The sequence below is a fragment of the Canis lupus genome, chromosome 5 (assembly GCF_048164855.1).
Source record: "Canis lupus baileyi chromosome 5, mCanLup2.hap1, whole genome shotgun sequence".
Lineage (NCBI taxonomy): Eukaryota > Metazoa > Chordata > Mammalia > Carnivora > Canidae > Canis > Canis lupus.
In genome coordinates, this window is record NC_132842.1 from 61054817 (window position 1) to 61070222 (window position 15406).

Here is a 15406-nt window from a genome sequence, read left to right on the forward strand (position 1 = left end):
ACTTTCAACCATCTGTTTCGTGCATGTGCCAATCTCATCTTCCTAAATATACTGGAAGCTCCTCTTGGGCTAGCTCGTTCTAGGCTTTTACCCGTAGTAGACTTTTTTTTTTTTTTCCCCTGTGTAGCATTGCTTTAAGGGAGTAGCCTTAAGCATTCTTAGCTTGTGAGGTTAATCCCTTATCTCCTTGATTTAGCTGTAAGCACATGCCTCAGGCCTGGCCAGTCAGAGTTCTGCTTCCCCACAGCCACAAGGATCAGTTGATAGATGGGCATATGACTCAAGTAAAAACCAATGACTCTTCTCTGGAAACTTTAATGAGGACAGAAGGTATCATTGATTTATTTTGTCACTGTTAAAGTTGGTAGGAGTTCATCTTGTCTTTGCTAATGGCCAGTTCTGCTAGCGCCTGAGTAGAATATGCTGGAGATGATGCTAACGCTGACTTCAGATGGAGAGAGGTGGAGAGTCCAGGTACTATTCAAGGACCTGGATCAAGCTGCACCAGAAGCTGACCAGAAACTCTTGGACTTTACTGTATCATAAGCCAATCGATTCTCTTTTACATTGAAGCCACTTTGAATGGGCTTTCTGGAAATTAAACTAAAAACTCCTAACCAATGCACTTCTAATAAGCCTCTTGTGCCAGCCCATGTCTACTACGGGACTGAGTACATAGAAGGTAGAGTCGGGAGACATGTGCCAGCTGAGAAGAGGTGCAGAGGAATCACGGCCCTCTGTACCATCTGGGCCCGGTTTGCTAACCAATGCTTGGGGGGCACTAAATCAGCCTCCATGCCCTTACAGATGTACAGGGGCCAAGAAATGGCAGCTGCTATGGCTAGTTTCTACAGTTGTGCTCCTAGTCAAATGCAAGCAGGCCTCATCACCTATCCCAGATGTGGTCAATCAGTCATGGCTGTTATATTAAGGATTGTGGGACAGGTTTCTAGCTGAGCCCAGAAAGGCCCATGATCAGTTTACCATGATCAGTTTACCATGATTAGTCTGCCATGGGAGTGTGAGGGGAGAGTAGTTGTATGTGTGCTGGGTACTTCTGACATTTCTGTAAGTATTTCCTATACGGAAAACAGACACCCTCCAGTCGTTCAGTGGTAGAGGCTGGACTGGTACCCAGATTTCTAGACTTTCTAGGCTAAGCCGCTCCTGACACACCAAATGCTCTCCATGTCACTCTGAACGGTGGATGCTCTTCACTGTGCCAATAGCTGTGAATCCCACAAGAGAGCTGGTCTACCTGAGATCCCACCTTTGGAACAGTTTCTCCAAGGAAATCTTTTGGACAACCTTTGACACCCAACCCTCCCACCCCACCCCCGCCCAGGACCCATTCTTTACCTTTGAAGAATGGACAGATCTTCCACACCGTGGCTGCCCCTTCTCGGTTGTATTGGCCCAGAGCCAGCTCCATGTAGAACAGGGGCATCCCAGCAATGATAAGGAACAGGGTGTATGGAATCAGAAAGGCACCTGGAAGGCACAGAGGTAGAGTGTGACTCCCTGGGGCCCTGCCCAGCCTTGTGCCCAGCCCCACACCCCCCGTAGAGTGTCTCTGGGTTCTCTTCACCTGTTCCCCAGCCACTTCCCATGGGGTGCTCTGTGGTAAATAAATAGAATTATGCAGCACAATGATTACAAATAATTGTCACAGTAGTAATCTTTGCTGTGGCACCAAGAATAACCACCACCCATGCTAATGAGGTTCTATAAAATGAGGTTCAGTAAAATCTGGCTCATCAAAGCTGAATGGGCTTATTCCTTGCAGGATTCTTCTGGCCTTCGATACCTGAGCACACACTGTGAAGCACCACGAGGACGCTTACAGGTACAGTCGTCACCAAATTCATGTAACTGCAGAACCTTTTCTTTCATGAACTGTCACTCTGGGGAATGCCAGTCACCCCAAGTATAGGTCAGAAAATTGAGATGAGAGCAGGAGAGACAGAGCCCAAAGTTATGTATGATTGAATTTCTAACTTTGCTTGTATTTGTCTCATTTTAATGTCACGCGGGGCTTTCCTAAACACGATCTCACTGGATTCTTAGTTTCACTAAGAGACATAACCAGACTGGGTCACTATGTGCCCCCCCCCCCCCCGCCCCACGCCACCTGGAGGAAAATGAGGGCAGAGAATAGAGTTGAACTCTTGTGCTGCTGTTAAGTGACAGAAGCAAGATTCGCATTCAGGTCTTCCAACATGTCAGGCTCCCTGCCCTGCTACAGGCAGCCGAAGGTAGGTAAACCCGGGAACAAGTCTCTGACCAGGGAAGTCAGGGGGCCCTAGAGGAGGCCCCTGGCAACGGGCAGCGACTCATCCCCGAGAGAGTTCCTGGTGGGATGAGACATGGGTGAGTCTCAGAGATGAGTCTCCTTCTGCCCGGCAGCCCGGGTGAGCTTACCGGGCTCTGAAGCCGCAAGGTGACTCACCGGGATACGTGCCATGTCAGCCCCGGCTACAAGCGTGACCCAAGCAAAATGCCAGCTCCTTTTCCTGACGCAGCTGGAGGTGGCCAGGCCAGATCCACACTCGTCCCGCCTCTGGCCTTTGGCTGAGATGCCGTAACCTTGGAAACCAAACACTCTCTGGCCCGCCCACACCAGCAAAGTGCAGAAAACTGGGAAATATTTCATAATGGTAGCATGAGGAGTGCAGCATCCTGTGCTTTGTTCCAGGCACTTTCCAGGCAAGGTCGCATTCCATCTTCACACCAGCTCTAAGATGCAGAGATGATGACCATCTCGATTTTATAGAGAATTACGGCAGAGTCACATGGCACCCGGCTACTCAGACTGTCAGTTCCAGTCTTCCCTCCCAGGGCTTCTCCTCAGGAAGCCGAGGGCTCTTAAGGACAAAGCATGAAGGGTTGGCCCCGGTGCTCAGAAACCCTTCCCCTTCTGTAGCAACAGATGGTGGGCACAGGAAAGTCCCAGAAAGTGAGTCCCTACTATGTATCAAGTAGGCACTGGGCACTGGACATCTATGATCTCAGCTACCTTATCCAGAAACATCTGAGGTAGCACTTGCTAGCCAGTAATGGACTGGGGTTCGGGCCTAGGTCTGCCTGCCTCCAGAGCTCCAGAGCCATTCCCAACATATTTTGCAGATTCCAGAACATTCTGGCTAAATGAAGGACATGAGTTGAACGGGGTCTTTTAGAGGGGAGGATATTCGGAAACTGGGGATCTGGAGCCAGCTTAGCCATCTAGTCTGTTGGTCCTACAGTGGTCCGATACTCCATCCGCTGCTCCACACTGGACTACTTGGCAATGCCCACGCACCCACCTCGCTCTTCCCCTCCTCATCTGCTTTCAAACTCCAGCCCTGTCCCTCTCACACACAGAGAGGGCTGATCTGGCACCTGAACCCACGTCTGTCCACGGTAGGACAGCATCCCGGGGGGGACGGCGCTGAGGCTGGTGATGCTGATGGAGGTCACCGGTGATGGTGATATCAGTAAGCACCTGTTATGTGCCAAGCCACATGCTAACTATGCATCTAAAACCGTCCCTGAGAGATGATTACCACCGATTTGGTCAAGTAGCTTGTCCAGACTGGGAAGTATGCAGCTGGGGGTCACACCTGGATCTCTTTGAGTCCCTCTCTGTGGCACTTGCTATGGCCCCCAGGAGATGGAGCCAAAGAGGGATTGAGGCAGACAGTTGGCCCAAGTGCCCTTGCAGAATGATCTGGAGGAAGCTGGGGTAGAGCTGAAGGGCCGGTAAGGGATGTCGGGGGCAGCCAACTGAGGTCAGCTGAGGAGGCCTCTCTTAGAAACAGGCCGGCAGCAGGTCCTAGAAACTGAGGCCTGATTGCAAACTTTCTGGAAGCTAATGCCCTGCAAGGCCTATAGCCACCACATTCCCATGGCCCAGCTGTATCTTCATGCATGACAGCCTTGCACGGGTCTGAGAGCTGAGAACCTCAGAGGCCACAGCCTGGGATCCCGTCTTGATTCTAGAATGCTCTGGTTGTGCAGGTGCTGGTGTGCAGACCTGGAGAAATGCCTCCAGGGCATACCTGCTGAGCCTTCAGCACATATGCATGTACACAGATGCACACTTGTGCACACTCATGGTCCTTCTGCACCCTGACACACACAAACACACGAGGAAAAGAACTACCAGCTGTGAAAGGGGCTCTGATAAATGGCCTTTGGATGAATTTTGTAAGGAAAGCATCTGTCCCATCTCCTCTAGCCTGGTGCACTCTGACAATCCCGTTACTATACGGAGTGACCCTACTGGTCACCGAGGGGTTCTGGAGTCTTCTGTGCAAAAGCCAAGTCCTCAGGAAAGGAAGCCCAGTGCTCACTAAGTTCTGAGTGGGATGCACCAGGGCAGATGTGGAGCTCAGGAAAGGGGAGTGAATGCCTAGAGGGGACTTGGCTAGTGGCAGTGGGGCCCTGGGCCTGCTGGGGATTTGGGGTGAGGTGGAGAGAGTATGATCAGGAACAGGCTGCAAGAAGGCAAAGAGAGTCCCCTGAGGCTTAGTGGAACCCACTTCCCAGTCTGCTAATGCTCAGATTCCTCAAACTGTGCCTTGTGGCCACACCCTGATATACCAACAAGGGAAAACCCACAGAGCTGTTTCCTTGGTGCCTGTAGCTCAGCTATGGATGGTCACTGCCTACAGCTTGCACCAGATTTCCATGAAAATCTTGGCCAGTGCCAAGGGTAGCCAGATTTGTGCCCCTTCTCCGAACACTCCAAAGGCAGAGCAGATGTAAGGGTGCCAGAGAGGGTGAGCTTCCTTTGGAGACAGCACTGCTCCCAGCAGGTGCAAGGCTGGGGCCGGGACAAGAGTACGGGGCAAGAGTACGCCATACGTGGCCACCTTTTTCAATAAATCAGCCATACCTTTTAAATCACATGTGCCTTATCTTCTTACCTCGACAACTAAACCTTCATGACGGTTCTGTTACAAGCTTCAATTCTGGAACCCTCCTCTCCTATAGCTTTGCACCACAATGTGGTAGCATAGGGGGAGCCCCACTTGCCCTGTGTACTTCCTCCCCACCACAGGGCTGTCCAGCGGCATGCAAGGCCTTTTGCACACACGTGTGGAGTCTCGCACCCGCATGTCTCCACACCCCTGCAGACAACGAGCCCCTGGCCTCCCCTGGATCCAGGGCCTGCATACCTGCAGCACAATCCATATGGCAGAAGAAATTAGGTGAGCGGCCCGAAGACCCAGAAGGGGGCTGTGGTGTTCGCACAGGGAATTCCAGGGCCCCGGTGCCTGGGGTGGTGTGGGGAGGCAGTGTTCTGGGTGGCCAGGCCCTCTTGGCCCTGGCCTTGGTGAGAAGGGCAGGAGGGCAGAAACGGGCCCCCTAAAGCACAACCCAGGGCAGACCCGGTGGCACAGCGGTTTAGCGCCACCTGCAGCCCAGGGTGTGATCCTGGAGACCCGGGATCGAGTCCCATGTCAGGCTCCCTGCATGGAGCCTGCTTCTCTCTCTGCCTGTGTCTCTGCCTCTCTTTCACTCTCTCTGAATAAATCAATCAATCAATCAATCAAATCAATCTTAAAAAAAAAAAGAACTAAAAAATAAAAAAAATAAAAATAAAGCACGACCCAGAGCAGACCCACCCAGTGACATTAATATGATATATAGATATCTGGTCTCTGCTCTGGGTTCCTGCCCCAGAGCCCTTAAAAATCCTTATAATTTTCCAAGTGAGAGTGATAGGAGTGTCCTACACAGAGCTCCTGGGATTTTCTAGGTGCTAGGAGTGTCTTTTGTTCTAATGAGGCAATTCTTAGCGAGCTCCTGGGTGGGGGCTGGTCACCAGAAAGGTCAGGCCTTGATTAGAAGCTTGGAAGTTTCAGGCCCAGCCTCCCACCTCTGGGAAAGAAAGAGGGGCTAGAGATGAAGCTAATATCGAGTACACCCACGTGACGAAGCTTCCAGAAAGATCTCTGAACTACAGAATTTGGAACACTTCTAGGTTGGTGAACACACCCATGTTCCAGGAGGATGGCAGAGCCCACAAGGGCAGAGACCCCCCACATGGGACTCCTCCAGACCTCGCCCCATGACCTCCTCATCTGGCTGCCCATCAGTATCCTTCATCGTACCCTTCATGACAGACTGGAAAATGTAAGTAAGCGCTTCCCTGAGTTCTTGGAGCTGCTATAGCCAATTTCTGAACCTGACGAGGGGATCATGGAAACCCCTGGTTTATAGCCAGTTGGTCAGAAACACAGGTGACAGCTGGAGACCTGTGACGAGCATCTGAGGTGGGGGGCAATCTTCGGAAACTGAGCCCTTAACCTGTGGGGCCTGCCAAATCCAGGTCACAGGTGTCAGGACTGAATTGTAGGACACCTGGCTGGGGCCTGGAGAGTTGGTCAGTGTGGGGAAGTACGGGTGACAGCCTCTGCATCCTGGTGTGCTGTGATAACTGAGGGGCTTCTGGGCAGCCCATGACTAGAAAGGGGTCCCACAGTGCTGTCCAGAGCCCCTCAGGAATGACGGACCTGCTTCCCCGCAGCTGGCACTGCTCTGTCCTCAGCTGTCACAGGCCCTTGGCAAGTGCCTCAGGTGAAGAGAGCCACCTCACCCAAGGCCACAGCCCCTTCCCCAGGCAGCTGGTATCCACTGATCTGTTGACTACGGGACATAGTCTCAGCCTCCTCACCTCAACCTGGGACAAGTGTGTGGGGCCATCCCAGTTTCAGAGGTCCCCATGGTCAGCTGAGGCCCTGCTGAACTTGGCAGCCAACCTCTCCATCTAGCCAACACTGCTTTTCCCCCTTCTCCCCTTCCCTCAATCCCTTGCCCGCAGCCTCCACTTTCTGCCTTCCTTCTGGCCTTAGAGCCCTGTAGAACAAAACTGATCAGTCTTGTCCAAAGCAATGCTTTGCACCCCAGGGGTCAGGCATAGCATCCCCTTCTGAGCCTTTGCCAGCTAAACAGCTGGCTTCACGCGGCCATTTCTTCAGGCAAACACTCCAGTTCTTGTAATAAACCAAGCCCAGATCATTCAAGTTTGTCAACCCAGACTCTCTCTAGGGTAGGGTATTGGAACCATGTAGTGACAACTTGTGTTTTCCCCTCCCCAAGACTTGTCTTCTCCTTGGGGGCCTCAAGGACCCCCATGGGCTCCTGTTCCCTGGCCTCAGGATCCCCCTAACCTCAGCCCAGGTGGAGTCTTGCAGCCCTTGACTCCTGCCTCTCCCTGAGATTAGCCAGGAGCATGGACACACGCCTTTGCAGAAGCTCCTGCTGCTCCAGGAGGAAGTTTCACACCAAGTGATCTACACATTCAGGTTAGGAACTTCCAGCTGACCTGGGAGCTGACTTTGTCTCTGAGACCGGAGAACATGCCCAGTGAGGAAACATGCCCCCTTCCTGATCAACCCCCCTGGCTCCTTTAAGGAGGGCAATGGGGGTGAAATTCAGGGAAACTAGCGTTGAGGCTACTCCTCCTCATCTAACCACTCTCCCTCTGCTGTCAACCTCATAGCATCTGACCTGATTTTTATGAATGAAGCTGGGGCTCTCCCTATAGCTCCTCGAAGGTTCTGGTTTCCCATCTCGGTCCCGGCCTCATTAAAATGAACTAAGAGGGTGTTCCGGATGCTCAGAACTACACTGTGGAGGGAAGTACTACCCACCAAAAACCAAAAGAACCTTGTCTCCCTCATTCGGGATACAACACTTCCAATAACAGAATTGAAGATGACATTGATTTTTAGGATATCTACCATGGACCATGAGCTCCCTGAGGGAGGGGGATTGCCTTTTGCTCATCTCTGTGTTCCTGGCATATGGTGGGCATGTTGCAAATGCTTTCTCATGAAATCAGTGGCTCCCAGCAGTGACTCACATGGAGGATGCAGCTAAGGAAAGCCCCAGGGCCTTCCTTCACTTGCACTGTGACCTAATCCTGACTTAGGCAGTTGGGTCTGGGACCACAGGAAAGGGTGGAACATTTATCCCCATGGCAACCCATCTTGCTGGAAACCAGCTTCTTTAGATCTTCCTGGCCAGCTTAGAGCAATGAGCCACATCACGCTGATGACCCCAGATTAAAGTCTCAGCTCTAGCCCCTGACGAGCACCTCATTCCTGCAAACTCATCAGTGGAGGGCCACGCCAGCTGGCTGGCTCCCCTGCAACTGAGCTGAACAATAGGAGCCAGGCTTGGCACACTCAGGGTTGTAGACGGCCTCCCATGGCCCAGCTGGGTGTGAGGGCACTGAGTTCACAAGCCTCTGACCTCTGTACCAGCCACCATTTCACATCCAGCCTCCAGAGGCCCAGATATTTTGGCCAAGAGGGCTCCCACCCCTGTGGGCTGTGGGTACCAAACCCCTCAGCTTACTAGGGAAAGGAGAAGAGCCCTATTCGGGACCAGAGCCCCATCTCATAGGACCCTGTGCAGGGAATGTTAGTTCCCATTTTCCAGGTGAGCAAAGCACAGTGGGACGAGCTTAGACCGTCAGAACACGGAGCAAAGCTCAGCTCTTGATTCTTGATTCTCTGGGCCTCCCCGGTGTGCCTGCTGTCCATTCTTACCCTCCTTCCTCAATTTCCTCCTAGAATCAGTTCTGTTCCCTCCAGACTCAGGACCTCCTGGTTCTAGCCTGTAGTTAAAAATCATCAAACGATAACAACAATAGGAACAGGTCCGTTTACTGAGCCCTTTCTACACACCAGACACTATTTTGAGGCCTTCGTTTATGTCATCTATGTCATCACCCTGCCAGAAGGTATACTCTTTCTCCTTCTCTGCACAAGAAAACTGAGGCCCAGAGAGGATGAGTCCAAGGCTACATTTCCAGGAAGTGTCAGGTTTAGATTCAACCTGGGTCTGTCTGAACCCAGGGACCACGTGCCTGACAGCACAGGACTCATCTCAGAAGTAGCCGTTGCCAAGACCCCTTCCCTGTCAGGGAGGCAGACATGGGGACCCAGCAGAGCTGCCCACGCCTCCCTGGGGACCAGCACAGGCCAGGCCCAAGATCACAGGTGCAAGGGAGATTCTAGCACTCTGAAAATAGCCCCACGGCCTGGCAGTGTCTCTCTGTTGGAGAAGGTTCTGAACAAAGCCCTGGAATTTCCAAGACTGGCCTTCCCTGTCGGCAGCCTCCTGCACTTGTGCGTCGTCCCAGCAGCTGGCCTATGGGAAGATGTTCAGACAGGCTGATGGTTCCCAGGAATTTATTCAGAAAGTATTAGCCGGGGGCCTAGACTATTGGCACCTCTAACATCTCCAAACATCCTCCAGTCTGAGCCAGTGTGCACAGCCAGGCTGGGAGGTTACTATGTTCAAACTGGAACCAGAGGAGTACACAGGCTAGTAAGTAACAGGGCGGGTGAGGCCCGGCCTGGGTGCGGTGCCGAGCTAGGCCATCAGAGAAGGACAGCTCTTGGGGGTCGTCTAAGCTCATCTTTAGCTGTAGCGGGAAGCTTGGGCTTACAGAGAGGCTGGGCCATGCCCAGAGAAATGGAGCTGGGATTCAAACTGGGGTCTTCTGGCTGCTTCCACGATTATAGGATACCCACCTGTGCAACCTGCTGGCCCATGTCAGGGACTGACTTTAGAATCAAGGTTAAGAATTGATCTCCGAAGGAGCAGCCCAGAGGGCTTAGCAGAGATAAAGCTCTGAAGTGGCCAGCTGAGCTCCCCCAGGGGGCCGAGGAGTAGTTTACAGAAGGAGCCACCTTCTTCAAGTAGGAGATGGAGGGGGAGGTTGTGTCAACCATGGACAGCGGAGCCAGAAATGGAAATTCACTGGTACAACTTCCCCACCCCTTAGCCTGGCATTCAAGGTCTCCTGGGCTGGGCCCCGACTTGCCTCTCCACCCTTATCTCCACTTGGCTTGCCCTCCGGCCAGCCCACACCCCTCGTCTCTGAGATGATCCCGTGTGCATTCTCCAACGACAAGAATGCCTCCCACCTTCTCGAGGCTTGTCCATGCCCCTCCCACCCCAAGGGGCTGAGCTCCAAGCACAGTCCCCCTCCCCATCTTGCTCACACAGCCCCTCCTCAGGCCTTTAGAGCACCGGTCACCTCTCACATCTATTTCCCACATCATCAAAATGTTGCTCAGAAAGAGTAGCCGCTACCTTTACTAGGAGCCCTGCTCCATGCCCAGCTCTCCACGAGCCTCGTGTGACATCCCATCCTCACCCTCAGAGATGAAAACCATTCTTTCCACTTGATGGATGAGGACACTGGGGCATATGAGGCCGCCCCAAGTCCCACTGGCAGGAGCTGGAACCAGGGACTGCACAGCCAAGGCCTCGAACCCCTAGACTACCCCCCGCCCAGCAGCAGCACCCTCTCTTGGTCAGTTACTGCTGGGGTGCCCGATGTCTCTGGGTGGGCATAAGGCTTTGAGGGCTTGGATCATTTCATTCATTTACACATTCAGTGGAAGTCTGTTGGGTACCTGCTACCACATTCCTAGGACCTAGACCTTATTTGGGGTGTTCGAAATAGAGGGAGGAGCAAGCCACATCTATGTGCCCCGGTCTATTTGGGTGACCAATACACAAAGAGATAAGTGACCGAACAACTTGGGTGGGGTGATGTGCCAGGTTCCGAGGAGAGAAGCTTCCCGCCAAGTCTGCCTACAAACTGGAGCCTGTGACAAATCGGCTGTGTCTGTGTCCCCAGCACCTGGAGTATCACCTTGCACGCATGCAGCAGGCGCTCACAGTTGGTGGCAATGGCCGAGGGAGCACCCAGGGTTAGCTGCAAAACATCCAGCTAGCCGATGTGTCCAATTGGCTACCTGGGATGCTTTTAGTTTCAACGAATACTTAAAACCGTGAAAATGGCGTGTGGTGGTGGGACACTTTGGGTGACTAAAGCTCCTTGCAGGCAGACCTGGTGATGAATATATCTAGGTGGCCTCTGCAGAGCCTAGCACTGTGCCTCACCCTGGGAGGAACCTGATAACTACTGCTGATTAATGATACGGCCTCCTGCTATCTAGGGACACACTGTCTCGGATAGTAACTGGGGACATGCTGGGTGGCGCAACTTAGGGCCTCAGTGTGTCTTTCATTCATCATTTCCCCATCTGCTAAAAATACATGGAATCTGCCTTTCCTCCCTCCCCGGGGCCAACCACACACGGAAGAGTGTCACCTTGGGATCATGCTTCCCATTTCTCAACCAAAGCAAGTGTCCAGGGAAAATTCTGAAGCAAACAGCTGGGTCCCAGAGTCTATGGGACCTCAAGAAGGAGCTAGGGGCTTAGCACCTTGTATTCCGCCCTCAAGCCACTTTTTCCAGGGCTCTGACCCTTTCACTGTGCTGTGGTTGGTCTCTAGACTCACACCCCAGGCAGGTAGGTCATCTGTCACCCTGCTCAGGAAAGGGGAGAGAGCCTGGCTACTTCCCCTGGAGTTTCCTCCAGGCCCCTCTCCCACGTGGCCACGACCCCAGGAGGCAAAGCCTTCATCCCAAACCCCCAGGCCTCCTGCTTCAAGGATCGGGCCAGCTTCTGGTACCTAATGACGACATCCTACCTAGGCTGGGCACTCTGGTGCCTCCACCAAGCCGAGAGTGGAGTTCCCTCTGGCACTAGCCACTCTTGGTGTGTGTCTGTTCCAGAGTCTTTGTCCCCAAGAGTGCAGGGCCTCCCAAGTCCGTCAGGGAACCCACATCCTCTCTCCCCTTTTGGCCCAGAGGTCCCTGCCCCAAGGCTCAGGGTGCTGGAGTTAGGGTCACTTTTGTGTCTGGCTGTCACATCCTGAGCACTTCTGGCGCCCCTTCCAGAGCTCTCCAGATCTCCACCTCTTCCTGCAAACCATCAAAAGATGAGGGTTTCTCGCCCATTTCAGGGTCTCAGATTCTGTCCTTCTACCCGTGCGCCTATCACTGCCCGGGGACCAGCCTCCATTTCCCCCTTTCCATCGGGAATTCCAATCCCTTTCTGCCCTGAGCCCTGTCCAGACCCTTGCTGCGCTCCAGACTCGCTCACGTGCTTCCCTTCTCCCGCGGCGCGTCCCTCCCGGCTCCTCCATCCCAGCCCCTGTCCCGGCCGGGCCGCCGCTGCGGGCAGGTGGCCTCCCCAGTCCAACCCCGGCGCATCGGGGGGGCTCACCGCCGCCGTTCTTGTAGCAGAGGTAGGGGAAGCGCCACACGTTGGCCAGGTCCACCGCGAAGCCGATCACCGACAGCAGGAAGTCGATCTTCTTGCCCCAGGTCTCCCGGGGCTGCTCGTCGCCGGCTCCGGACGCCAGGAGACACTGGACGCCGTTGCGCTCTTTCACCACCAACAGCTCCACGGCTTTGCGCCCTTGCCCGGGCGGCTCCGGCCCCGGGGCCGCCCCGCTGTTCTCGGGCTGCACCTGCGGCTTCATCCGCGCCAGAAGCATGGGTGCGGTCGGCGAGGGGAACGGCAGCGGTCCTGGGAGCACGCCGAGGTCCTGCTCGGGTGGAGGGAAGAGCCGCGGTCACTGGGCCATCCCGCCCTGCCTGCGCCTCCCGACACCCCCGGAGCGCGGAGACACAGCGGCCGGGCGCACGGGCGGGCGCGGGGATCGCCAAACCCGAGCGCGTCTGTCGGAAGAATTTGGGAACAGTCGTAGCGGCGCGCGGAGCGGAGACTGAACCGAGAGGCGGAGACGGCCGCGCCGCGCCCCGTGGGTCTGGCCCGGGACCCGCCGCGCGTCGCTCCTGCGCCCGCTCCCTCTCGCCCCCAGATGGCGGGGCCGGGACGCGCGGAGGCTGAGACGCTGCCCAGGGCGGTGACCAAGACGGTGCCGGTCGCCGCTCCCTGTCCCCCGCCCCCAGCTCCGATCTGCGCCGCGTGCAGCGGCCCCGGGAGCCTCCCGGACACTCACCCCTCTGCACTTCAAACTCGCGGCGGCTCTGGCTCGGCGCCCTCGGCCGGGGCCTCCCCGGCGCACCTGGGCCGCGGCGCGCAGGGCGCACTCACGTGTCGGGCCTCGCCGCGATCCCGGTGCCCGCCTGGCCGCGGCGGGCGGCGGGGCGCGGGGCGCGGGCCGGGGCTGGGCTCCGCCGCGTGGGGCTCGGGCGCGGCCCGAGGACGCGGGAGGCGCGGGGCGGCCGGCGGGGCGCGGGCTGGCTGCTTCTGGCCGCGCCGGGCGGGGGCCGGGCTGGTAATGTAGCCTGCGCCCCAGGTAACGCGCCGATTGCATTAAGCCCGCGCCGGGCCCGCTCCGTCTGGAGCCTGTTAGCGCTAATGGGGACTGACAGCGCGGCCGCGGCTGGGCAGGGGCGGGGGCGCGCGCGGGCTCGGGGCGACGCGGGGACCCGGCGCCCGCTCCCTTTCCAGCCCGCAGCGGCGCGCCAGGCGCAGCTCCCGGGGGGCACCCGGCTCCGACTTCCCACCGCGGAACCGGGGTCAGAGCGGCGTCGGCGAGGGACCCGGGAGAGAGCAGGGAGAGCAGATGACCCGAGCCAGCACCCGCTCTGCCATCCGCCTCGGGCCACTTAGACTGCCCCGCTGGAGTTTCTCCAGCCACAAAGTGGGAATGTTCTGTCCAGAGCCTACGGGTGCGCAGACCGCGCGCGGGCGGGCGGCGGGCGCGGGGCGGAGGGGTCGCCCCCCAGCCCTGACCTCCTCTGTTAGAGGCAGGCTAGCGCGCATCTGCAGGGGTGCCTCCTGTTCCGCGAGGCCGAGGCCGAGAAACCCATCCGTGATCCACGCCTTCGCTTACCTCGTGCGCATCTGTGCCTACATATGCCTGCTATGTGCCAGGCACTGGTCTAGACTCTTGGGGTACATTCCTGCACAACTTAACCCCAAACTCTGATGGGTGGGGTTTACATTCTGTGCGTGTGAGGAGGTGGGTGGGACAGGTAGCATGATAAATAAACACGGCCTGTGGTATGTGGGACGGTGATGTGTGCAAAGGGGAAAGTGGAGCATGGTAAGGGCATGAGGAGTGGGGTAGCGGGAGGGACGAGGCAGCTCTTCAGGGAGCTGGAGAAGGCAGCATTTAAACAAGTAAAGGAGTGAGCTCTTTTACCTGGTATTCACTTCTCTACTGGCCAGTTTCTTCATTTGTCAAATGATCACCCGCTACGTGCCCGAACAGTGCTGGCTAGCGGAGCCCTGGAGATAGTGCCTGCCTCAAAGAGCTGCCAGTCTAGTGTGCGGAGAGTCCTTCACAACCCAGTGTGGTGAGGATTGGTTGTAACTGCAGGGGTATGGACACTGGCTGGAGCTGAATCAGCAAGTAAAGGATGTGTGTGTGTGTGTGTGTGTGTGTGTGTGTGTGTGTGACTGGGGGTGAGGGGATAATCCAAGAAGGCATCACGGAGGTGACAACACTTAAGGGAGGTGGACAGGAATTTTGACAAACCCAGGAGTGCTGACCTTCCTGTTCTTTAAACAGTCCAAGCCCAAATCCACCCCAGGACCTTTACACTTGCACTTCCTCTGCCTGAATTGTTTAGATCTTAGTTCACTGGTCCCTTCTGGACCACTCAAGTCTAAAATACACCCCACTCTCTGTATCACACCATCCTATTTTACCCCCTTCACTACATCAGTATACAAATTTATCTGTTTATGATATGTTTCCCCTTGGGTAGCATATGAGCGCCAGGAGGGCAGGGATCTTGACTGTCCTGTACACCACTGTATTCCTAACACCTGGAACATACTAGGGCACCAATTAGTATGGAAACTGAATGCATTCATGGTGGTGCATGGGGGTGTCAAGAGCCTTTTTGCCAGAGGGAAGAGTAGACATATCCTCTGTGAAGGATGTAGAGAGGGAGGGAAAATTAGTGGATGGTGAGTCTGCCCTGGCCTCCTAGGGGCTGGTGAGTAGAGGCAGAGAAGGTCAGGGAAAGGATTGAGCCAAAGTTTCAGGAGAGCCTGGAGCCACAGGTTCTCATCCATCAAGGTTGGCAGTCCCCTTTGACCCATGGACTATCTTGACAAGCCCATGAGGAAAGTAGGAATGAAATAGTCTTTCCATTTTCAGGTCAGGGAAGTGTGGCTCTGAGGATTCAAGGGATCTGCCTGAAGTCCCACAGAGTGGAAATGACAAAGTTGCAATGAGAACCCAGGTCTCCTGGCTCCCAGCCCCTGTCACCCCCACCCATTGACGGGTAGAGACCCTCGGAGTCTCTCTAGTGATCATGTTTCCCTCCTCTGTTTTACCCCATGCCCCACCCAGCTGGTCCAGAGACTCCCACCTCTGAGCACCCTGGGAAGCCCAGCCTCCCCCCTCCCCCCACCCAGCATCCCCGTGGAGGATCCTCCCAGCCGGCCACCTCACGTCCAGTATCTTTCCAGCCGCATGATGTTCACCAGCCACCAGAGCTCTTTCTAAAACTTGAGTCTGATCACCTCACTCTTCTGCCTCCTCCTCTCCTCCCCCGAGAGACAACACACCAGTGTGATTTAATTAACCCTGGATTTAAGGTAATTTTATT

The 15406-nt window shown here is 55.4% G+C and overlaps 1 protein-coding gene across 1 annotated transcript in view; it reads right to left on the minus strand.

The window, feature by feature from the left end:
* The window catches only part of SLC6A2 (solute carrier family 6 member 2), a 47565-nt gene extending 34959 nt beyond the window's left edge, over positions 1-12606 (minus strand). The window contains exons 1-2 of the mRNA XM_072827024.1: positions 12093-12606; positions 1360-1491 (exon numbers count right to left, since the gene is read on the minus strand). Of these exons, the coding sequence (XP_072683125.1) occupies positions 1360-1491; positions 12093-12366 (406 nt within the window). The 5' untranslated portion in view covers positions 12367-12606. The remainder of the gene's footprint in view (positions 1-1359; positions 1492-12092) is intronic.
* Between the last annotated feature and the right edge of the window lie 2800 nt (positions 12607-15406).